General features: G+C 49.0%; 1 protein-coding gene across 2 annotated transcripts in view; it reads left to right on the top strand.

Moving 5' to 3' along the window:
* Window positions 1-246: 246 nt before the first annotated feature.
* Window positions 247-24,241, top strand: part of ADGRD1 (adhesion G protein-coupled receptor D1) — a 124,871-nt gene continuing 100,876 nt past the window's right edge. Inside the window, exons 1-11 of one of the 2 annotated variants that reach the window (XM_033076175.1) lie at window positions 247-565; window positions 2,337-2,373; window positions 5,745-5,828; window positions 9,051-9,146; window positions 11,455-11,577; window positions 12,234-12,413; window positions 14,469-14,723; window positions 18,731-18,795; window positions 20,164-20,319; window positions 22,000-22,059; window positions 22,772-22,883. In XM_033076175.1, the coding sequence (XP_032932066.1) occupies window positions 500-565; window positions 2,337-2,373; window positions 5,745-5,828; window positions 9,051-9,146; window positions 11,455-11,577; window positions 12,234-12,413; window positions 14,469-14,723; window positions 18,731-18,795; window positions 20,164-20,319; window positions 22,000-22,059; window positions 22,772-22,883 (1,234 nt within the window). In that variant the 5' untranslated portion in view covers window positions 247-499. The remainder of the gene's footprint in view (window positions 566-2,336; window positions 2,374-5,744; window positions 5,829-9,050; window positions 9,147-11,454; window positions 11,578-12,233; window positions 12,414-14,468; window positions 14,724-18,730; window positions 18,796-20,163; window positions 20,320-21,999; window positions 22,060-22,771; window positions 22,884-24,241) is intronic. The other variant, XM_033076176.1, reaches the window with a different exon arrangement.

Genomic DNA, 24,241 nt, shown 5'->3' with positions numbered 1-24,241 from the left:
AGAAATAAGTAGGACCAGAAAGGCCCAGCTGTGGATGGAGTGCAGGGTCGGGCTGTCCGGGCAGGAGCAGAGGTGACATCAGCGGCTCTGGGACGGGCGGGACCCGCCGGCGGGGCTCGGCTCAGCTAGACTCGGCTCAGCCAAGCTCAGCCCAGCTCAGCCGGCAGTTCCAGCTCCGGGGGAGGGCAGGCAGAGCTCGGCGGGGCAGGCAGAGCTTTGGGCTGGGCTTTGGCAGGGCAGGCAGAGCTTTGGGCTGGGCTTTGGCAGCGCTGGGGCGCAGGAGCCGCTCCGGATCGCGCAGTCCCGGCGCTGATCCCGGCTCGATGAAGGCTCGGAAACACCGCTCGGAGCTCGGGAAGGGAATCCTGTCCCCCCTGCAGGAACGCACCGTGTGAACCCGCCTGGAAAATGTTCATTTTAGCAGCAGGAGTCCCCGAGGAGAGCTGGCGGTAGGAATCTGCCCGAGTCGGGTCCGGCTGCGCTCTGAGCCCCGCACAGCATGGAGAGGGTGCTGGCCCTGCTCTGCTGGCACTGCTCCCTGCTGCTCCTGCTCCACAAACACCAGGTAATGTCCGAGTGCTGGGCAGTGCCCGGGCTGATCCCGGCCGGTTCTGAGAGCCCACTCTGTGCCCAGCTCTGTGCCTTATTCTGTGCCTCACTCTGTGCCCAGCTCTGGGCTCTTTTCTGTGCCTCCATCACTGTGCCCAGCTCTGGGCTCTATCCTGTGCCTCACTCTGTGCCCAGCTCTGGGCTCTATCCTGTGCCTCAATCACTCTGTGCCCAGCTCTGGGCTCTATCCTGTGCCTCACTCTGTGCCCAGCTCTGGGCTCTATCCTGTGCCTCACTCTGTGCCCAGCTCTGGGCTCTATCCTGTGCCCAGCTCTGTGCCTTATTCTGTGCTTCACTCTGTGCCCAACTCTGGGCTCTATCCTGTGCCTCAGTCTGTGCCCAGCTCTGGGCTCTTTTCTGTGCCCCACTCTGTGCCCAGCTCTGGGCTCTTTTCTGTGCCCCACTCTGTGCCCAGCTCTGGGCTCTTTTCTGTGCCTCCATCACTGTGCCCAGCTCTGGGCTCTATCCTGTGCCTCCATCACTCTGTGCCCAGCTCTGGGCTCTTTTCTGTGCCTCCATCACTGTGCCCAGCTCTGGGCTCTATCCTGTGCCTCCATCACTGTGCCCAGCTCTGGGCTCTATCCTGTGCCTCCATCACTCTGTGCCCAGCTCTGGGCTCTATCCTGTGCCTCCATCACTGTGCCCAGCTCTGGGCTCTATCCTGTGCCTCCATCACTCTGTGCCCAGCTCTGGGCTCTTTCCTGTGCCCCACTCTGTGCCCAGCTCTGTGCACTTTTCTGTGCCTCAATTACTCTGTGCCTCAATCACTCTGTGCCTTATTCTGTGCCTCACTCTGTGCCCAGCTCTGGGCTCTATCCTGTGCCTCACTCTGTGCTCAACTCTGTGCCTCACTCTGTGCCTCCATCACTCTGTACCCAACTCTGTGCTCTTTCCTGTGCCTCAATCACTCTCTGCCTCACTCTGTGCCTCAATCACTCTGTGCCTTATTCTGTCCCTCACTCTGTGCCCAGCTCTGTGCACTTTTCTGTGCCTCACTCACTCTGTGCCCAACTCCGGGCTCTATCCTGTATCTCACTTTGTGCCCAGCTCTGGGCTCTTTTCTGTGCTTCACTCAGTGCTGTTTTCTGTCCCTCACTCACTTTGTGCCTCACTCTGTGCCTTTTTCTGTGTCTCAGTCACTCTGTGCCTTATTCTGTGCAATTTTCTGTGCCTCACTCACTCTGTGCCCAACTCTGTGCTCTTTTCTGTGCCTCACTCACTCTGTGCCTCGATCACTCTGTGCCTCAATCTCTGCTCTTTCCTGTGCCTCAATCACTCTGTGCCTCACTCTGTGCCTCACTCTGTGCCCAACTCTGGGCTCTTTTCTGTGCCTCACTCTGTGCCTCACTCTGTGCCTCACTCACTCTATCCCTCAGTCACTCTGTGCTCCTTCCTGTGCCTCAGTCACTCTGTGCACTTTTCTGTGCCTCACTCACTCTGTGCCCAAATCTGGGCTCTTTTCTGTGTCTCAATCACTCTGTGCCTCAATCTCTGCTCTTTTCTGTGTCTCAATCACTTTGTGCCCAACTCTGTGCCTCAATCACTCTGTGCCTCACTCTGTGCTCTTTTCCGTTTCACTCTGTGCCTCACTCTGCTCTTTTCTGTCCCTCACTCTGTGTCTCACTCTGTGCTCTTCGCTGTGTCTCAATCACTCTGTGCTCTTTTCTGTGTCTCACTCTGTGCTCTTTTCTGTCTCACTGTGTCTCACTCTGCTCTTTTCTGTGCAGGTGTGTGCCAACGACTCCCAGCTGCCCAAGCACCCAGGTAAGGAGCGCTCTGGTTGCATTTTGTGACAACGTGCTCAAACATTAATTGCTTTTTTGCTGCCTGTATTTTTCTATTCCCTAAGTACCCCAAAGAAGCCGAGCCCCCGTTTGAACGTGTCATGAGCTCTGTACTGAGATGCAATAGTGCAAAGTGTCAGAGTGTGAATTCAGTGCCCTGCACTCAGAGTTCCGATGGAAACACCTTTGGAGGCCATGGCTCGTGGCTGGTGTGTGGAAAAGCCCCACACACGCTTGTTTGGCATGGCTTTCCTGGAGTGATGCTCTCTGGATCCCATCTCTGCTCAGATTTTTATTTAACCCTGGATCTGCAGCCAGCCTGGGCAGGGCTCTGGGTGCTCCATCCTCTCTGCTCCTGCCAGCCTCACCTGGTTCAGTCACAGAGCAGCTCGGGGTTCTCACCTGTGTCCAGTGTAAAACTCAGAGCTCAGAGGGTTTGTGTGTGTGACTGCAGAACTCTTCTGTTTATAGCAATAGTTTAACCTCGAGCCTCATGGTGGTGTGCAAGCACAGTTTTACTGCTTTGCACTCCAGGGATTGCTTTGTGCTGCTCAGACTGAACCACGTGTAATTATTCAGGTGTAAAACAGCCGTGGGGAAAGGAGCAGCTTCAGCCTGGCTAATTGTTCCTGCTCCTCCTCTGCTCACAGCCAGGAAAAAGAATCCTGTTCCCTAAAAAACGAGGGTCTCAGGCTTCTGGTGATGGGACAGGAGGAGGAACCCTCCTGCCATCAGTGGGGGAGCTCCCCAGGCTGGGTTTGGGCTGCAGGGTGTGGGGGGACCCCTGTGGGGGTTTGGGGGAAATCCCTGTGAGGATTTGGGGGAAATCCCTGTGTGGATTTGGGTGGATCCCTGAGTGGATTTGGGGGGATCCCTGTGTCATTTTAGGTGGATCCCTGTGAGGGTTTGGGGACATCCCTGTGTGGATTTGGGGGATCCCTGTGTGTGTTTGGGGGGATCCCTGTGTGGATTTTATGTGGATCCCTGTGTGGGTTTTAGGTGGATCCCTGTGTGTGTTTGGGGGGATCCCTGTGTGGATTTTAGGTGGATCCCTATGTGGGTTTGGGGGAAATCCCTGTGTGGGTTTGGGGGGATCCCTGTGAGGATTTGGGGGGATCCCTGTGTGGGTTTGGGGGGATCCCTGTGAGGGTTTGGGGGAAATCCCTGTGTGGATTTGGGGGATCCCTGTGTGTGTTTGGGGGGATCCCTGTGTGGATTTGGGGGGATCCCTGTGTGGATTTAGGTGGATCCCTGTGTGGGTTTGGGGGGATCCCTGTGTGGATTTAGGTGGATCCCTGTGTGGGTTTGGGGGGATCCCTGTGTGGTTTTAGGTGGATCCCTGTGTGGGTTTGGGGGGTCCCTGTGTGGTTTTAGGTGGATCCCTGTGTGGGTTTGGGGGGTCCCTGTGTGGGTTTGTGGCCATCCCTGTGTGGATGCTGCCCCAAGCCCTGGGCTCTGTTCTGGTGGGGTCCTGCCCTGGGGAAGGATTTTGCAGCTGGTTCCAGAGGTGTTATTTGGGTTTGGGGTGCTGGAATTCCCAGCAGATGTTGGGGTGTGGGGTTTGGGGGTCTGTGCCCTGCAGGGACAGCCGTGCCCAGAGCCCCCCTGTCCATGAGACAGCCCCATCTTCTCTGCTTGTGCTGCTCCCTCCTTGAGGGAAAACCTCTATGACAACGGCAAACATTTAGCTAGGTGGGCTAAGAATAGATCCTGAATTAATGAATTCAATTGTGAATCATTTGTTAGATATCTCTGGTATAGTTGACTTTGGAAGCAAGGCTGAGCAGTTCTTGTATCCTCCCAAGACACAGAACTTGGAGTTCTGTTTCCTCAGGTCTGCAATTGCTTGTCGTGAAGTTTAGCAGTTTTATTAAGTTTGCAAAGTTTTCAAAATAAAAAAAAAAATCGGATCCCCTGTGTGTCCCAGCTCAGAAGCTGCACCGTGGGATGGAGGCACCAGAGCTCTCCAGGGTGGGCATGAGGCACTTCAGGAGGGGCTTTGCACCTTCATACCCTGGAACAAGAACGTGGTGTGTGTCCAGGACATCAGAGTGGCAGAGGAGTGTCAAACAGGGAAACTCTGTGATCTCAGAAGGGCAGAGAGGTTGGGATGAACTCAGAGGAGCCAGCTCCTGACTCGGGGCACTCTGCACACGAGGTGTGGGGGGATTCTGTGGTGTTGGACCCAGGTGGGGTTTAACAAACTTTGCTCTGTCAGCTCCACAGCTGAGGGTCTGGGAAGGAGCAGTGAGTGCAGGGCACAGAACCAGAGCTGGGGACTGACACAAACCCTGCTTTGTCCCCTCCTGTCCCCCAGGAGCAGGAGCTCAGCCCTGCAGGACCATTTTCTGTGATGGTGCACGCATGGAAAATCTTGTGTGTATCTGTGTCAGCTTGCCCAAACTTCCTTAGCTGCAGGACATGCTGAATTTATTTCATCACATCTGATTAAATTAATTGCTTTGAAAATAAAGGGTTCCTTGCAGCTAGCAAGATAGTAGGAAATTACAATTCGTGTTTTTCTACGCTGTTAATGCTCGACCCTTAAAATAGAATCGTTATCTCAACAGAAAACGTGGTTGTTCTGAGCAGCCTGCTCCTGATGGCGTGAGCCCACGTCCCAGGACTTGTGTGAGCTCTGCTCAGTCAGACCAGACACAAAACCAGAGGAAACCTGCAGGTGTTTGCCTGGTCAGCCTGGCCCCTGTGCTAAGGGGAGCAGAAGGTTTCCATCAGCCCCAGAGGGCTGCTCTGCTCCTGGGATGGGGATGGGGCTGGGAGCTCCTCCAGCTGCTGCTCCAGATTCTGGAACCTTCTGTGGGAGCCTCAAACTCTTGGGTACCTCTGGGGGAGCAGGAGCATTTTCTGCAGAGCCTGAACATCCCCATCCCAGTGCTTTGGGCTGTCCACCACGTGCTGGAAATCCCAGAACAATCTGGAAATGTCTCTTGAAAAATCTGGAAATGTCTCTTGAAAAATCTGGAAATGTCTCTTGAAAAATCTGGAAATGTGTCTGAAAAACCTGGAAATTGCTCAGCAGTTCCTGCAGTGAATGCCTCAGATACACCAGCAGAGATTTAGTCAGAGATTGTTACACGTTTTAAGTGCAATTAAAATGAAAATCAGCTGGGATTTGGAAGCAGGTTTTCTGCAGTGGTTAATCAGTGGTACAGCTTTAATCTACTCTGCTGCTTTGATTTATGATCTTGCTTGTGTGCCACGCTTGATTTACATAAAATATTTCGGTTTATTTAACCTTTTGACCTCTTTTATGGTTATTTTCAGTGGAGACTTGTCACATACCTTGTTGGCCTTTTATTTAATAATCTTTTCACCTGTGTTTCTTGGAAGGGTTCAAAGTCCTGGCATCAGCTTCCCATTACTGGCCCCTGGAAGATGTGGATGGAATTCACGAGTTCCGGGACACAAACGGAGGTAGACACAGCATTCCCTGGCAGGACACAGCCCGTGCCTGCCCGGCTGGGGAGGGCAGCAGGAGACAGGGAAGGGTTAATGTTTGTGGCTCAGAGAATGAGATCTCCCCCAGCTAATGTGTTTGCAGGGCTCCAGTACCCAAATGATGCTGTATTTGTGAGCTGGTTTTTATGGAGTATTCTCCCAGGTTTTATGGGCTGTCTGTGCATTGCTGGGGTTATAAAGAGAAAAGGTTTATGGTGCAGGACTCATTGCAGTCGCTGTTATGGGCTGTTTGGTGCATGCACAGCATGCTCGGGGCTGAGAGCTCTGCTCTGCTCCCTTCTGATCCTGAAGGGGTTAAATGCCCAGGTTCCTCCTGAGCTCTGAGCTTGGAGTGTGGTGTCTGCAGGAGAGAAGTGTGAGCTCTCACCTGGATGCCTCTCACTCGTTTTGATCTCTTTGGGTATTTCTTTAGGAGCAGTGCTGCAGCACGAGTTCGTATTAATTCAGTTCTTTTTCCAGCTGGGCACAATCAGCAGAGATTTGCTGGGGCCAAACCTCCCTGGTGTGCCAGGGTCCCCGAGGGAATGACAGTCCCAGAGGGAATGACAGTCCCAGAGGGGTGACAATTCCACTGGAGTTCCAGAAGGAATGACAATCCTAGAGAGGTGACAATCCCAGTGGGGTCCCAGAGTTAAAATGACATCCCAGAGCTGATCCCAGGGCTGATCCCAGAGCTGATCCCAGGGCTGATCCCAAAGCTGATCCAGGGCTGATCCCAGAGCTGATCCCAGAGCTGATCCCAAGGCTGATCCCAGGGCTGATCCCAAAGCTGATCCAGGGCTGATCCCAGAGCTGATCCCAAAGCTGGTGCAGGGCTGATCCCAAAGCTGATTCCAGGGCTGATCCCAAAGCTGATTCCAGGGCTGGCTGATCCCAGGGCTGATCCCAAAGCTGATTCCAGGGCTGGCTGATGCAGGGCTGATCCCAAAGCTGATCCCAGGGCTGATCCCAAAGCTGATCCCAGAGCTGATCCAGGGCTGATCCCAGGGCTGGCTGATCCCAAGGCTGATCCCAGGGCTGATCCAGGGCTGGCTGGTGACCTCAGGAGCTCCCCCTCACCCCTGTGTCGCCCCGGATTTCTGGCTGCTCCTTCCAGCTGGAAAGTTCAGCTGGGCTCTGCCTCCCTCCCAGACCCAGCGCTGCCCCAGGAGTCTCCACAGGAGCTGTTCTGTCCCTGCTCACACCTTGGCCAGTTCCAGGTGGTGCTGATGTGCATTCCCAGTGTACCTGGGTGCCAAAAATGGCAATATCCATCCCTGCTCTAAGTGGGGAAAAAGAGCTATAAATATCTAAATCCCTTTATTAGTGGGTAGAGGTGTTCAAGTATTTTAAGCCTGAACTTTGACCTCTCTTTCCACAAAATTTCTGAAAGGAATGAAATTGCCTGAGCAGAAATAAATCTGGGCAATATTCTGCTTCCATTAGGAGCTGATGGCAGCATTCCTACTGACTTCAACAGAATAATAATTTGGCTTACAGAAGTTGCCACATAAGTTCTCTAAAAGTGTGTTAAAGTAATTTTCTGACCCTGGACCTGGTTTCAGAAGGAGAGGAGTGCTCTGTACCCAGCACTGCTCTGGCAATCACGTTACAACAAAGTTCTTCTGAAAGGGCTGGAAAGTGAGATATATAAAATACAGCTCTTGGAGAAGGACAGTTGATGGTAGATTGGTTTTCAAATATTGTTTCATTTTATTTCAGCAAAATTCAGAAATATCTTTAGTGTCTTGGAAGAGGGAAAGCAGAGCAGTTCCTGATGCTACAAACCTTCACTTCCAGGAAAGGGACTGGCTCACAGGAGCAAGCTCTTGACTCCCATTATGACATGGTGCTAAAGAAATTTATAAATGAGCCAGCTGCAGGACTTTGCTGAGAAAATTGGGTGGTTTTTGTCTTGCAGGGGATGTCAGTAGCCAGAGGTCTCTGTCTCTGCAGTGCAGTTCTAACAGTGCTGAATTCTCTCTGCACTGGATGGCTCCAATTCCCCTCAGTTGTTGATTTTGTGCCTTATCAGACACAGATATTATTTCAGCTGCCTCCAGCAGAGGTTTATGTATCTGATATTTCACTTTGATATACAAGAAAAGTGTTCTTTATTGTTGTAATCTACTCCAGGTGACAATTTGCTTGGTTGTGGTTCCATTCTGATTGCACAACTCTTCTGTTTATTGCAGAATCTTTCTTGTTTTTCCACTCATCACATCATGCAATTATTTTCATTCCATGTTTCTCCTCTTAAATCCTTGAAGCATCATAATCTGTCCGTCACGTTAATCCATTTTATTTGTTGAAGTCATTGTGTGTGAGGCCAGATTTATATCTCTCCAATTTATATCAGATTTATCTCTCTCAAAGCATTCATGTGGTGAGAGTGTGGCAGCAAATTAATGTTTTGGAAATCTCAGCACTGGAGGCAATGGCAGGGAAACAATCAGCTCAAAACACAGCAAATAAAAAGAGAGTGGCCGTGCTCAGGTCTTTCATCTGACCCCTGCCTTTCCAGGCGTTTTTAGCTGGAGCTTTTGGTGGGTGTTTTTCTTTTCCTAAGAGCATTTGTCTTTTTGTTCTGTGAGCTCACTTGGTCTAAATCCCAAATCAATGTTTCTCCATCTACTTTCAGGGGTTTTCATCAGGCTTTATTTGCCTGCCCAGAATAAACAATTACAGTGTGCAAGATACTGCTACATTTTCAAAATCAGAAAAAAAAGATTACAGAATAAAACTTTATTATCAGACATAAAAAAGTTGGATTTTTTTTCTTATATTTGGATGCAGTTTCTTGTGTTTTGATTAGTGCCCATTGCCCCGGTGTGTTTGCTGGGTACAAACAAGGAGAGCCTGGCACTTTCCATCTCCAGCTGAGGATTTTTACACTTTGATCAAACCCCTGAGCTCCCAGCCCAGCTCTCTGAGCTCTCCTGCCCATGGGGCTTCATCTGCACCCACATTTTTTACAGATTTTTCTTCTCAGTAACTGTGAAGAAATAATTCTGTTAGTGCCACTGCATTTCCCTGTGCAGGTGAAGCCCAGAACTTGAGAAATGCTTGTGGGGTAAATTTAACATCAACAAACCTGATCTGTGCTGTGCTGAGAGATATGAACTGGCCAATTCATTACTGATTGTGTTTATTCATTGTTTTGCTTATTTGCTTATTTTCTTTTGTTGTTCCACCCAGCTCTAAGAATCCACAACTTCACTGTGCTTCCTTCCCATAACTCTACCTTTGTAAATACCAATGACTCTGCCTACTCTAACTTCTCTGCAACTGTAGGTGAGATTTCCTCGTTTTTTTGTTCTGCATTTGTCAGGCGTGGATGGTTCTTGTATTCAGAGTTAACTCTCACTTTTGGTTCAGGAGCTCGTGTGGTAAAAGTTGTTATTATTATTATTATTATTATTATTATTATTATTATTATTATTATTGCCTTGTCACACATTATTGGGAAAGGCCCCCCTGCAGATTGCTGAAATTCATGGGATGGGCCCCAGGGATCCTCCAAAACCTAAAAAATTTCAATTATGCTTAAAGGAAACAGAGATGGTGTTTCAGAGGAACATACGAGAATAAACACATGACAATTTAATTTTTTTCTGGTCTTTCAAGGCTAAAATGGAGAAGCCCTCTGTTTTTCACTGGATTATAACAGTTTTTAGAGGACATGTCAAGAAAGACAGATGCAAGCAGATTTGCAAAGCCTGGAAGAGAGATGTTGTCAGTCATGACAGCTTTGGTTAATGTGATGATTTATTTTGGGCTTTTTTGTTTGGTCATTTTTTGGGTTATTTTTTAAATGAGAAGCAAATCTGTCTGTATATGTCCTGTAATTATTTTTTTACCATGCACACACTGGGAGGCCAAAGGAGGAACAGAAATGAGAGTCCCAGGCAGCCTGGGAGCAGCTGCAGCAGCTCCTGATTGCAGCAATTGCATTTGTGCTGTGAGTGCAGCTGGAACAGGACCCCGTGCCCACCTCACCTCAGGCTGTAACTCACAGAAAACTCAGCAAACCTGACCTAAGAAGGCTGGAAATGGTAAAACTGTCACTTGGCTGCTCAGAGAGTAACAATTTTATACTGGAACACTAAGCCCACGAGTTTTACTGTCTAACAGAAGTGTGCTGGCAAATGGGAACTCTATTAATGATGAACTTCAAATGACCCCAGTTCCTTTCAGTCCTCTCTTATCTGCTTTATAGACCATCTGCATAGTTCTCACATCATAAAATGTGTTCAGTGTGAGCAGTATAGAGGGTGACACCAATGGAGAGGAAGTGCTGTGGGGACAGAAATGTGTCACCTTATGGCAATTTTCCTGGAGAGATGAATTTATAACTCAGGTGCCTTGAGAAGAACTTAGCTGGATTTACTCACATTCTTAAAAGAAACTAAATTGTCTCTCAGTTAGAGGCAGGACTTGTTTTTTTCCTCAAAGGGAGGGGAAGATACCTGAGAACTGGTATTTAAATAAGGGTTTGGGATGAACTAAGAGGGCATTGAAACTTGCATTCACAGTGTTAATTCAGAAAAGGAAAATGTCTTCTCACTGCTGGAGCTCCCTCAGAGCTGCTCCTCTCATTTTTCCAGAAGGAATTACAAAGAGGGGTCCTAAAACCACGTTCTGGATCTCAGAGATTGCAGAAATGCCACCCCAAACAAAGGTGGTGACAGGAAATCCTGCACTGAGCACTGAGTGTTCTGTGTGCCAGAAACACAGAGCTCAGGATTCCAACATCCCCAGAAACACAGAGCTCAGGACTCCAACATCCCCAGGAACACAGAGCTCAGGATTCCAACATCCCCAGAAACACAGAGCTCAGGATTCCAACATCCCCAGAAACACAGAGCTCAGGACTCCAACATCCCCAGGAACACAGAGCTCAGGACTCCAACATCCCCAGGAACACAGAGCTCAGGATTCCAACATCCCCAGAAACACAGAGCTCAGGATTCCAACATCCCTGTTCTGTGGGGTGCAGGATGCCTGGGCTGGGGTTTTATTGGGATTTCTTGTTGTGTCCATGGCTGAAATCCCTCTAACCCAGCACAGTCCTGGGCTGGGTTTTATTGGGATTCCCCACCGTGTCCATGGCTGAAATCAGCCAGGGCAAAGGAGAGCAGCTCCCATCCCCTCCTGCCAGGGATATTCCAGAGGTGTTTTTTAGTGGAAATGGGGGTTTGATCACCAACCTTCCCTTAAAAAAAAAATAAAAAAAGAAACACTGTCAGTAAGAGCCCTCTAGGAAGTGTCTGGCATTCAAAACTCTGGAAAACATAAAGTTTACTCAGATTGCTTGAAAATGATCATTTTTGGGTGTACAGGTTCTGTTTTACAGTCTCAGTTAACCACAGAGCTGAGTGGATATGAGTGTAATATTTACAAACTTGAAATAAAAGAGGCATCCCTGTGGTCTTCAAAAATACAACAACAAACTGGAACAAAAAAGAAAAGCAAACACTAAAAGTAATAAAACCATACAGCTGGAACAGGATAAACATCTGAGCTATGGCAGTCTGTTAAAGTCCTGTTTCCAGGACGTTTTGTGATGTGAATGTTAAACTGGAGTTTGCCTTTGCTTTAGACATTGTGGAAGGGATGGTGAACAAAGGAATTTATGTCACTGAGAAGAAAGGAGTCACCTTCCTCTTCTTCGGGAGCTATCGAAATTCCTGCATCAGTAACCCAGAGGCTTGTGGGCCTGAAGGTGAGAAATTCATTAATTCTGATTGACTTTTCCTCTGCTGCCTAATTATGTTTTTCAGTAGTCATTGTTCCTTTCGTCCTTGGAATGAAATCGAATCCATTTTCAGACAACAGTGACATTTACTGTGAGCTGACAGGATTGTTTGTGGGCAGTTATTCACGTGTGCACTCAGGACTGTTGATTTTTGGGATAATTATTTTACTTTTGTATGGGTTGGCACCTCAGGGTTGTGTCTGTGGCTCTGTCCAGCCATGCCCTGGTGACAGAGGGGTGACAGCACCCCAGGAACAGGCTGAGGAGCCCCAGTGTCAGCAGGGCTGTGGGCTCAGGAGGGATCTCTGCTCCATCTGCCTGCTCTGGGGAACACAAACGAGGTGTGGGTGCCTTCTGGAGAGCAACAACTTTGGTTTTCAGCAGAGGAGCTGCTCAGACACAGTGGTGGCTGCTGTGTCCTGGCTGTGCAAGGCTCAGGGAGGGATTGTTTATTGGGTTTATTGGAGCTGCTGCAGCATTGTTGACTTTAGAAATGCTCTCCTGGTTTGTGCCAGAAGATGAGCTGTCCTCAAAAGCATTCCCACTGTCTGTATTCTACACACTGGAAATTTTTAATTGCACTCGTTTTTTTCATTCAAGCTCCTCTCCCTTGCTTTCCCCAGGAGTAACATTTTCCTTTTTCTGGAAGACCCAAGACCAGCAGGCCAAGCTTCTCCCTGCCTCTGGTGGACGAGTCATTTCCAGTGGCTTCAAAATCTGCTCAAACGAGGGTGAAGGCTCTGTGGAGTTTTACACCCGTGGGAATGCAATGATGAAGTGGAAAGCAAGCTTTAGTCCACCAGGTAAAGTTTATACAGATTTTAAAAAGCGATTTCTTTGTAACTTTGCCTCTATTCTTGCAGCCAGAGGTAGTGTGAGAAGAGCACAGCTTCAGGAAAGAGAATAAAAATAGCTGCAGACCTCTGTGCTTAAGAATTCTCTGGGTGTGGGGAGGGAGAGGTGAAATGCAAACTGCAGAGCTGTGATGGATTATAGAACATTTGCCACTCACTAACAGCTCCTGGGCAGCTGCAGTGGGGTCCCTGTGGCTTCAGAGGGCTCCTGCAGGTTTGGATGGGAACAGTGCAGGGAATGCAGTGAATCCCTGCCAGCTCCTGCAGTTTGGATGGGAACAGTGCAGGGAATGCAGTGAATCCCTGCCAGCTCCTGCAGTTTGGATGGGAACAGAGCAGGGAATGCAGTGAATCCCTGCAGCTCCTGCAGTTTGGATGGGACAGGAGCAGGGAATGCAGTGAATCCCTGCCAGCTCCTGCAGTTTGGATGGGACAGGAGCAGGGAATGCAGTGAATCCCTGCCAGCTCCTGCAGTTTGGATGGGAACAGAGCAGGGAATGCAGTGAATCCCTGCAGCTCCTGCAGTTTGGATGGGAACAGAGCAGGGAATGCAGTGGATCCCTGCCAGCTCCTGCAGTTTGGATGGGACAGGAGCAGGGAATGCAGTGAATCCCTGCCAGCTCCTGCAGTTTGGATGGGAACAGTGCAGGGAATGCAGTGAATCCCTGCAGCTCCTGCAGTTTGGATGGGACAGGAGCAGGGAATGCAGTGGATCCCTGCCAGCTCCTGCAGTTTGGATGGGACAGGAGCAGGGAATGCAGTGAATCCCTGCCAGCTCCTGCAGTTTGGATGGGACAGGAGCAGGGAATGCAGTGGATCCCTGCCAGCTCCTGCAGTTTGGATGGGAACAGAGCAGGGAATGCAGTGGATCCCTGCCAGCTCCTGCAGTTTGGATGGGAACAGAGCAGGGAATGCAGTGAATCCCTGCCAGCTCCTGCAGGTTTAGATGGGAGCAGGAGCAGGGAATGCAGTGAATCCCTGCCAGCTCCTGCAGTTTGGATGGGACAGGAGCAGGGAATGCAGTGAATCCCTGCCAGCTCCTGCAGTTTGGATGGGAACAGTGCAGGGAATGCAGTGAGTCCCTGCCAGCTCCTGCAGTTTGCATGGGAACAGTGCAGGGAATGCAGTGAATCCCTGCCAGCTCCTGCAGTTTGGATGGGAACAGTGCAGGGAATGCAGTGAATCCCTGCAGCTCCTGCAGTTTGGATGGGAACAGAGCAGGGAATGCAGCGGATCCCAGAGCTGGTGGGCTGCTCTCTGCTGCCTGCTCAATCAAGGCTTTATTTGGTAACTCCCAGCTGCTGTTTGGTGCTTTCATGATTCTGTTTTCTGTTCAGTTTCTGTCGGGTTTTCTATGCCAAGCCATAGCATTAATGAACATTTGGCATATCACGTATCTCACTGCTCTATCTAAACTGTGTTGCTGGGAGCACTAATATCTACTGACTGCAACAAATGCTGGTCTTCTAGTAACGCAAATGGCATTCAATAAATACTTTCTTGCCCTCATTTGACTACCTATTTGTTGTTAAAATAGGACTCCTGGTAGCAGTTCATAAACCTTAATGAATCAGTTTAGAAATCTTATTTTAAGAGAAAAGCTGCAAGTGGCAAGAATAATGCACACACTTGTGGATTATCCAGTCCAAGTGAAAATTAATATTGTGTTTTCAGCCTCTCAGGCATGACAGGGAATCTGTGAGAACTTCTGAGAGGTTTATTTGCTTGTTCTCCAGCTCTTGCAGTCTCTGTGCCACTCTTGCTGAGCTGAGCTTTGAGGCAGCAGGAGGAGACCTCAGATCTTGTCCAGTGGAATTTATGGAGCTGCAGTGGGGCCAGGCTCAGACAAAGCTGACAGGCAGCCTGCCAAGGCAGGGCTTGCCCAGGGGTTAAAGATCAATGGGCACAGCATCCTCATCCACAGCTCAGCTCCAGCACTGGCCCAGGTCAGAGCTGAGCAGGAGAGCTCTGGCTGGAGCTGCCCAGGTCGTGCTGTCCCTGCAGGTCCCTACTGGACTCACATCCTGTTCACCTGGCAGTCCAGGGAAGGGCTCAAGGTCTATGTCAACGGCACCCTGAACACCACGGACCCTGCTGGCAAAGTGTTCTACGACTACGGCGACGCCAGCGCCAACCTCCTGACGGGCACCGAGGGGGAGCCGGCCAAGCGCTTCGTCAACGGCGCCTTCGACGAGTTCATCATCTGGGAGAGGGCCCTGAGCCCCCGCGAGGTCCAGCAGTACTTCACTGCTGCCATTGGTGAGTGTTCCAGGGTCTGAGACTGCCCTGAGCCCCACGAGGTCCAGCAGTACTTCACTGCTGCCATCGGTGAGTGTTCTGGGGTCTGAGACTGCCCTGAGCCATTGGTGAGTGTTCCAGGGTCTGAGACTGCCCTGAGCCCCACGAGGTCCAGCAGTACTTCACTGCTGCCGTCGGTGAGTGTTCCAGGGTCTGTCACTGCTGCCATCAGTGAGTGTTCCAGGGTCTGTCACTGCTGCCATTGGTGAGTGTTCCAGGGTCTGTCACTGCCCTGAGCCCCCACGGGGTCCAGCAGTACTGCACTGCTGCCATTGATGAGTGTTCTAGGGTCTGTCACTGCTGCCATCGGTGAGTGTTCCAGGGTCTGTCACTGCCCTGAGCCCCCGCGAGGTCCAGCAGTACTTCACTGCTGCCATCGGTGAGTGTTCTGGGGTCTGTCACTGCTGCCATCGGTGAGTGTTCTAGGGTCTGTCACTGCCCTGAGCCCCACGAGGTCCAGCAGTACTTCACTGCTGCCATCGGTGAGTGTTCTAGGGTCTGTCACTGCTGCCGTCGGTGAGTGTTCCAGGGTCTGTCGCTGCTGCCATTGGTGAGTGTTCCAGGGTCTGTCACTGCTGCCATTGGTGAGTGTTCCAGGGTCTGTCACTGCTGCCATCAGTGAGTGTTCTAGGGTCTGTCACTGCCCTGAGCCCCCGCGAGGTCCAGCAGTACTTCACTGCTGCCATTGGTGAGTGTTCTAGAGTCTGGAACTGCCCTGAGCCATTGGTGAGTGTTCCAGGGTCTGTCACTGCTGCCATCGGTGAGTGTTCTGGGGTCTGGAACTGCCCTGAGCCATCAGTGAGTGTTCCAGTCTGCCACAGCCATGGTCCAGCAGCTCTGGAGTACAGGGTACAGATGTGCTGGGTTACAGGTTATGGGTTATAGGTTACAGGTTATAGGTTATAGGGTTACAGGGTTATAGGGTTACAGACTATAGCATTATAGGTTACAGGTTACAGGTTATAGGGTTACAGGTTATAGGGTTACAGGTTATAGCGTTATAGGTTACAGGTTATAGGGTTATAGTTTATGGGTTATAGGTTACATGTTATAGGGTTACAGGTTATAGTGTTATAGGTTACAGGTTATAGGGTTACAGGTCACAAGGGTACAGGTTACAGGGTTTCAAGGTTACAGTTTACAGGTTACAGGTGCAGGATTACAATTTACAGTCACAGGTCACAGGGTGCAGGACCTGTTCTGGTTTGCATCTCTTGGCTGCTGGACTCACTCCAGAGGCAGAAGGAGTCAGGGTGAGTGTCACTGAACACTCCTGTCCTTGGGCTTCTTCCCTCACCTGCAGGGACAAGGACGTGGACTCAGGTTTGCTTGGCTGAAATGCAACAGAAAAAGCAGAGAATCAGGATAAAAGCCAGGCCAGCAAACGCTGCCAGTGCCCCTCTGGCTCTGCACAATCACCTGGCACTGCAGGGCAGGTGTGAGGTGTGAGCAGCAATCAGAAATCCAGCTGGAACAAAGCCATGGGGCACCAGAACATCCTGCTGCCCTGGCAGTTCTTACTTCCATTTGTTCTTACAGGGTTTCCAGCAGCTAAGGCATTACCCCATAGCTGTGGTGCTTTTAAACCCAGAACCATCTTACCACAGAATTCCTGGTGCCTGCCTGGAAATGAGAATATCACTGTTTGTACTTCCAGGTTTGATTACACCAATCAAATACATAATTTTTTAAATAAAAAATTAAAGTATAAGCTAGTTTATGTAGAATTGAAGTCACTGAAAAAGAAAACCCTCCACCTATGGGAACATAATGAAATTATTTGATTTGTCACAAAAAATTGTAGGAATTTTGCTTAAGGTTTTTTAAATTTAAAAATATTTTTCCCATGAAAAAGTTGTCAAAACTTCTAATTGAACAGTACTCATTTGGTAGTAATTTGATACAGGAAATAACTTTAAAATATTTGAAAAGTTTATAATGCTCTGGTCATGGTGGAAAAAATGCTTTTGTATTTGGCTGCTGTATCTTCGACAACAATGGAGGGTTACTATAACACTGCCCAGCTCGTTAATCACACTCTGTGATTAATGCAGCTCCACAGGAATGTTCTGCTGCTAAACTCAGGAGCAGCACATTTTGAAATTGCCCCAGTTCATCAATATGTGTGCCCTGCTCCCTGCCAGGGAGGTGAATAAATGCAGAGAGCTCTTTTTAACCCCTGCATGCCCAGATTCAGCAGCCCTGTGAGGAGGATTTTGCTCCCCTGGAGCAATCCCAGCCCAGGCTCCAGCTCCCCGCTCTGTGCTGAGCCTTGGGGCTCCCAGTGCAGCCCCAAATCCCTGCTGGGTTTTAGGGGCTGAGGGGCAAGGTCCTGGATTAATTCCTCGAGCTGTTCGTGCTCTGAGGGTCTGTGAGCTCACAGCATGGCATTCATGGTGTTTTCCTGAACTCTTCACTGGTTTTGCAGTGTTGTGAAATATCAGAACGCTGTGGAAAATATCAGAAATGTCAGAATGCTGTGAAAAATGAATGTATAGCCTCTGAATTGAAAGTGAAGCTGGATGGGTATTTTCCAGGGGCTCAGGAATTCAAATGTAAAGGGATGCCAGGTATACATTTGTTTGATTAGTCAGAAGAATTCCATTAAAACATTGTTTTAATGTGATCAGCTGTTTTGGAGCACTTGAGAAATGTGGCAAATTAATTTTGGCTTTCCTCATCAAAATAATAGACTAATCAGATTTCATAAAATTTCCCAGTTAATGTATGAAATTAGAATATTGTCAGAGGAAGTGATGGACATTACAATAGTAATTAACATAGTAAAGAAAGGTTAATGCACCTATTTATTGATTTTGGAGGATTTCTAGCAGGGTTGGAGCAGGGTAATGTGCTTTGACACAAGAAAATAGGACACCTTGGTTTTGAATTGAATGAATGTTCGTGTTCCTTTTGGATCTGTGAGAGAAATGGCTCCTGTCTATGCAACCAGGGCTGGGTTGCACTGAAATTCCGTGCTGCTGGCAAATAATAACTCTTGGTAAGATGTAGATTGGAAGAAAAATTTATTTCTCTATCACAAATGACTAATAAATTGCTTTGCACAGAAAGGAATCAATATTTTTAAAATGGAGCAGCTGGAAGCCATCCAGGATGGAGTTTATTTTTCTGTCTTGCCAAGGCATTCCTGCCGTGCTCACATGGCACTGCAGGGCACCATTTGCACCCTGCCCTTCCCTCCCAGCTCCTCAGCTTTGTTTCCACGGGCTCTGAACGTTTTTCAGATATTTAAATAGTGCAGATTTCCTGGTGTGGAAGAGCCTTGCTGAGCTGGCCCTGGTGGGTGTGATTGGATCTGGGACAATTCAGACCCAGGATGTGAGGGAGCCCTGGGGAGGGAGCTGGGACTGGAATCATTTCTGCAGAGCCCCAACATCCCTGCACAGAAATGGAACAAGATCTTCCATAAAACTGCCCACAGATCATTATTCATTGCTCATTAAACAACCCCAAACCCTAAAGAATTTCTGTAAATGTTGGGGAAGGAGCTGCAGGAGAAAGATGGATGTCAGTGCTGTCACTGTACATTGACCTTTTTTATTGAGATCTGACACTTGAAATCTCCTGTTTGCAAACAAATATTTAGGTGTGTAAGGCTTCAACTACTGCAATGCTCATCTGTAATAAAATGATGGAATAAAACTGATGAGAGAATCAGAAAATTAAATTTTTTTTTAAACAAGGCTGTGTGGCTACAGTACTGCAAATAAATAAAGTCCACAGAACAGCAAATCTGTTGCTTTCAGTTAGAGCTGATTCAGCCTGAAGGAGGAATATAAATAAATATATATATATATACATATATACACACATATATATACATAAATATATATATATACACACATATATCCATACATACATATGTGTATATATATATATAAAATTATGTATCTGATATAAAAAATTCAGATTTGTTAACACTCTGTTTGGTATTTGTATTTCCCCAGGTGTGCAAGTTCTGCTTTCTTCAACTCTTCCATGGTCCCTGATGACAACCACTACCAAGCCCGTGGTAGGACAGTGCTCAGAACTCCTCCCATCACAGCAGAACCCTAAATCCCAGTCCCAGACCCCTCCCTAAATCCCAGTCCCAGACCCCTCCCTAAATCCCAGTCCCAGACCCCTCCCTAAATCCCAGTCCCAGACCCTCCCTAAATCCCAGTCCCAGACCCTCCCTAATTCCCAGTCCCAGACCCTCCTCCCTGCTCCATTCCCTTAAGGGCATTTATTTTCACACCTCAATTAGAAATGCTTTGGGTGTGCATAGGCAGGAGTTCCAGCTGATGTGGGAAGATGGGAACACAAAGGAAATTCATTGAGAAAGAAAATATTTACTTTATTTAAAAGAAAAAAAAAAAAGTAGCAACTTCTGAAATATTACTGTTAACTTTGAAAACATAGGAGGCTAAAAACCATTTTGATAATTTTTCCTTCCTTTCCATCCTCTTCTTCCTTTCCTTCCCTTCCTTCCCTTCCTTCCTTTCCTTCCTTTCCTTTCTTTCCTTCTCCCCTCTTGGGCTCCCAAGTACTGGTGGCCATGGGGATAATTTGGGATATTTTGTGCTGGTCCTGTCTCTGCTGGTGGCTGTATGGATAATTTGGGATGTTTTGTGCTGGTCCTGTCTCTCCTGGTGGCCATGAGAATAATTTGGGATGTTTTGTGCTGGTCCTGTCTCTGCTGGTGGCCATAAGGATAATTTGGGATATTTTGTGCTGGCCCTGTCTCTCCTGGTGGCTGTATGGATAATTTGGGATGTGTTGTGCTGGTCCTGTCTCTGCTGGTGGCCATAAGGATAATTTGGGATATTTTGTGCTGGCCCTGTCTCTCCTGGTGGCTATATGGATAATTTGGGATGTGTTGTGCTGGTCCTGTCTCTCCTGTTGTTCATATGGATAATTTGGGATGTTTTGTGCTGGTCCTGTCTCTCCTGGTGGCTGTATGGATAATTTGGGATGTTTTGTGCTGGTCCTGTCTCTCCTGGTGGCTGTGTGGATAATTTGGGATATTTGTGCTGGTCCTGTCTCTCCTGGTGGCTGTGTGGATAATTTGGGATGTGTTGTGCTGGTCCTGTCTCTCCTGGTGGCCATGGGGATAATTTGGGATATTTTGTGCTGGTCCTGCCTCTCCTGGTGGCTGTATGGATAATTTGGGATGTGTTGTGCTGGTCCTGCCTCTCCTGGTGGCTGTATGGATAATTTGGGATGTTTTATGCTGGTCCTGTCTCTCCTGGTGGCTGTATGGATAATTTGGGATGTTTTGTGCTGGTCCTGTCTCTGCTGGTGGCTGTATGGATAATTTGGGATGTGTTGTGCTGGTCCTGTCTCTCCTGGTGGCTGTATGGATAATTTGGGATATTTTTGCTGGATCCTGTCTCTGCAGCTCCCCACCAACGCCTACCAGCCCATCATCAGCACCCTGAGCCAGGACTGGAGGAGCTCCCAGGGCCCCAGTTCCCTGCTGGGGCACCTGCAGAACGTGTCCCTGAGCCTGCCCAACAAATCCCTGTCGGAGCAGACTGCCCAGAGCCTGGCTGAGGTGAGTGCAGAGCTCTGCCTCCCTGCAGACACCACCAAGGAAAAAGCAGTGGCTGCTTTGGGGAGCAGCAGCAGCTGAGCAGCAAGCAGAGAAAAGAGTTGAAATGTCTCACTAGTCCCTAAAAATATCACTTCATGCCTTTGGACCCATCCACCAAGGACATGGAGGGGCTGGGTCTCCTCCCAAATAACGAGGACAAGAACAAAGAGCCTCAGGGGCAGCCAGGGGAGGCTCAGGTTGGATCTTGGAGAAGTTCTTCCCTGAAAGGGCTGTGGAGCTCTGGAGCAGCCTGCCAGGGGAGGGGACATCACTGTCCCCACTGAAACGGGGCCAAGGAATTTATTTTGTGCAGGCTAACCCAGGAGGGACAGCGAGCAGGTCTGTGTGCCTGGGAGCTGAGAGCTGGGGCTGTGGGAGGTGATGGGCACCAGTTCCTGTCTGAGCCACTCTGCAGGGATCAGCTCTGATTGTTCCCTGAGCCTCGGGGCAATTCCAGACTGACAAGGGCTTTACTCACACAAAAAATACAAATAAACCTTCTGAAAATGACAGGGACAGCAATTGAGACACTGTGGTAAAAGCTCAGTGTTTGCAGACTCCAAAGCCTGGATTTCACGGATCATGCTTTAATGTGCAGCAAAAGCCCTTCTAAAAAGCTTTAATGCCTTGTTTCCTTTGTTTTGCTGAAAATTTGGTGTGGGCTGTACATTGCAATGGAAGCCATCCTGCCAGACACCAGAGCTGGCTCCCACATCACCCCAGCGTGCTCGGTGCTGTCTGATGCTGCTTTGTGTGCCCTGACAGTGATCTGCAGACAAATGGGGGACATGATTATCTGCAGACAAATGTGGGACATGATTATCTGCAGCAGAGCTATTTTGGGATGTAAATACGAGTCCTGCCCATCCAGCCTGTGGTTTGCTGATGGATGGAGAGCCCTGCATTGTCTGCAGCTCATTCTGTGCAAGGCCTGAGCTGCAGGGATTGTTTGTGGTTGTCTCTGCCTGATTGGCAGGGAAATTTGATTTAAGTGATGTGCAATAAACTTCCTGATTACTGACACACGTTTTAATGAATTGCTTCTGACAAATCTGACTTGGGGTTTGTTATGTTTGCCTTCACATTTCACAGTGGAACTTCACTATATTCATTCCCTGAAGGCTTTTTAATACACGAGTTTAAGCTGGAAATGTGGGGTTTTTTCTTTTACTTCTCAGTGCAATTTTCTGTGCTCCCTCTTCCCCCTCTGAGTGCAAGCAGCAGGGCTGCCCAGGGCTGGGCAGTGTCCCAGGCCAGGCTTAGCAGGGCTCAGAGATCATTTTTAAGGTCCCTTCCAACACAAACCCCTCTGTGATGCTACAGGTGTGGTGTGGGTTTAGGTAAAACTGGAGAGTGTCAGCCCCAGGGTTGACTGCACCCACACAGGGCTGGGACTCCCAATAAAATAATTCACTTCCAATAAAATAATTCACTAAATAACTCAATGAAATGAAGTCGCTTTGGGAAGTCACAGAGCTGGGTGCTGCAGGGGGAGGTGGATCTGTGCCTGGGATGGAATTGAAGTGGGTTTGACATCTTGGCATAAACCTGAGGAAAATCCCAGCAGGGACTGCCCTGGGTCCTGCCCAGGAGATGCACCTGACCATTAAAATAAATAATTTAATTTTATTTGTTTTTTAGGCATTTTTAAAAGCTGTTGAAGACTTTATGTTGATGTCTGACTGGATTGATGGACCAGAGGTAAGCAAGTGGCCTCGGATGGGATTTCCTTCAGCTGCACAAATTCACTGGGATGGGAACAGAACTGGTGTCAGAATTACTCTGTTTGCTGTTTTAGCACCATGACTTATTTTATCATCTGTCACTGATGAAATACCTGCAGGGTGAATCCAGAAATTTCCTCAGTTTTTTGCTTGAATCTTAAGAAAGCACAGATTTCAGAAGAGAGAGCTTTTAAACTGAGGGAAGGAGAAGCTAAAGCACAGGGAGGTCTCATTGGAGCCTAAAATGCTTTTAAGACAGAGGATGTCTAATTGATTTAAGTTCTTAGCATCAAATCCTTGATCATCTCTGCTGTAAATGGATTTCAGATAAAACAGATTTCCTTTTTACTGAAACATGCATTAACTCTGAGACTTTATGAAACCAGTTTCAACCTGGAGGGTTTAAGTAGCTTTTACACCGAGGAGCATTTGAATAAAGATGAAAGGAAGGTCAAACTGTAATGTCTCAGCTCGTGTTCCAAGAAAGATCTGCTACCAATCTTTATGTATTGCCAGAATATTTCTGCACAGTTCTTGGCCTCATTCTGAGCATACCTGGCTGTCAGAGGCTGGAGCAGCAGCTGTGTGGAGCTGGTCTATAAAGCTGCATTTTGGGAAGTGTGAAATCCATTTGTGTGACAGTCCAGCTGTGCCCAGCTGTGGCACTCACAGCCCTGTCTCCTCCCCAGACCCCCGAGGTGTTCGGCAGCCTGATCCACACCATCGACACCGTGATGGCTCACCTGTCCCTCAACCTGCACGGCAGCTCCCTGACCCTCGAGGGCTCCTCCACGGTGGCAGGTGGGGCTGGGCAGGGCTGGGAGCTCTGCTCTGTGTCCTAAACCCTCCTGTGCTGTCCCCATCCTCTGTGTCCCAGACCCTCCTGGGTTTGTCCTTCCCTCTGTGTCCCAAACCCTCCTGGGTCTGTCCCTCCCTCTGCTCTGTGTCCCAAACCCTCCTGGGTTTGTCCCTCCCTCTGCTCTGTGTCCCAAACCCTCCTGGGTCTGTCCCATCCTCTGTGTCCCAAATCCTCCTGGGTTTGTCCCATCCTCTGCTCTGTGTCCCAAACCCTCCTGGGTTTGTCCCTTTCTTTGCTCTGTGTCCCAAACCCTCCTGGGTTTGTCCCATCCTCTGCTCTGTGTCCTGGGTTTGTCCCTCCCTCTGTGTCCCAAACCCTCCTGGGTTTGTCCCTTTCTTTGCTCTGTGTCCCAAACCCTCCTGGGTTTGTCCCTTTCTTTGCTCTGTGTCCCAAACCCTCCTGGGTTTGTCCCCTCCTCTGCTCTGTGTCCTGGGTTTGTCCCCTCCTCTACTCTGTGTGTCCCAAATCCTCCTGGGTTTGTCCCATCCTCTGCTCTGTGCCCCAAACCCTCCTGGGTTTGTCCCTTCCTCTGCTCTGTGTCCCAAACCCTCCTGGGTTTGTCCCTTTCTTTGCTCTGTGTCCCAAACCCTCCTGGGTTTGTCCCTTCCTCTGCTCTGTGTCCCAAACCCTCCTGGGTTTGTCCCTTTCTTTGCTCTGTGTCCCAAACCCTCCTGTGCTCCCCCCATCCTCTGCTCTGTGTCCCAAACCCTCCTGGGTTTGTCCCTTTCTTTGCTCTGTGTGTCCCAAACCCTCCTGGGTTTGTCCCCTCCTCTGCTCTGTGTCCCAAACCCTCCTGGGTTTGTCCCTCCCTCTGCTCTGTGTCCCAAACCCTCCTGGGTTTGTCCCATCCTGTGCCAGCACACAGGGGAAAGCAAATCCCATCATTTCCCTCTTGGGGAGGGAATATAAAATAAAACTGGTTTTTATTTGTAGAGAGATGTCTGTGCAGTCAGGCTGCAGGTGATGGCTCTGGCTGTGCCTGAGCTCCCCTCAGGTTATTTGGGGAGGAATTCAGAGTAAGTATTAAGTGTGAAGGATTGAGTAATGCTGTGCTAATAGAGTTAGAGGGCCTAGAGCTCAAATGCAGCCCGTGGAGTGGTTTTGGTGCTGGAAAACCTTAATCTTTGCAAGGGTTTTCCAAGAGACTGAAAATAATATAGATAGTTGTGACCTTTTTGGAGAATTTTATTTTACTGCTGGCTAGCGTGTTGGCACTCTGTTTTCATCTGCATCTCTGGATGCTGCAGGGATCCAAGAGTTTTATTTCTCTGTTCTGGCTGCTGCTTTGCTTTGTAGGGGT

This window comes from Catharus ustulatus, chromosome 18, assembly GCF_009819885.2.
Source record: "Catharus ustulatus isolate bCatUst1 chromosome 18, bCatUst1.pri.v2, whole genome shotgun sequence".
NCBI lineage: Eukaryota > Metazoa > Chordata > Aves > Passeriformes > Turdidae > Catharus > Catharus ustulatus.
This window is presented reverse-complemented; position numbering and strand designations above follow the sequence as displayed.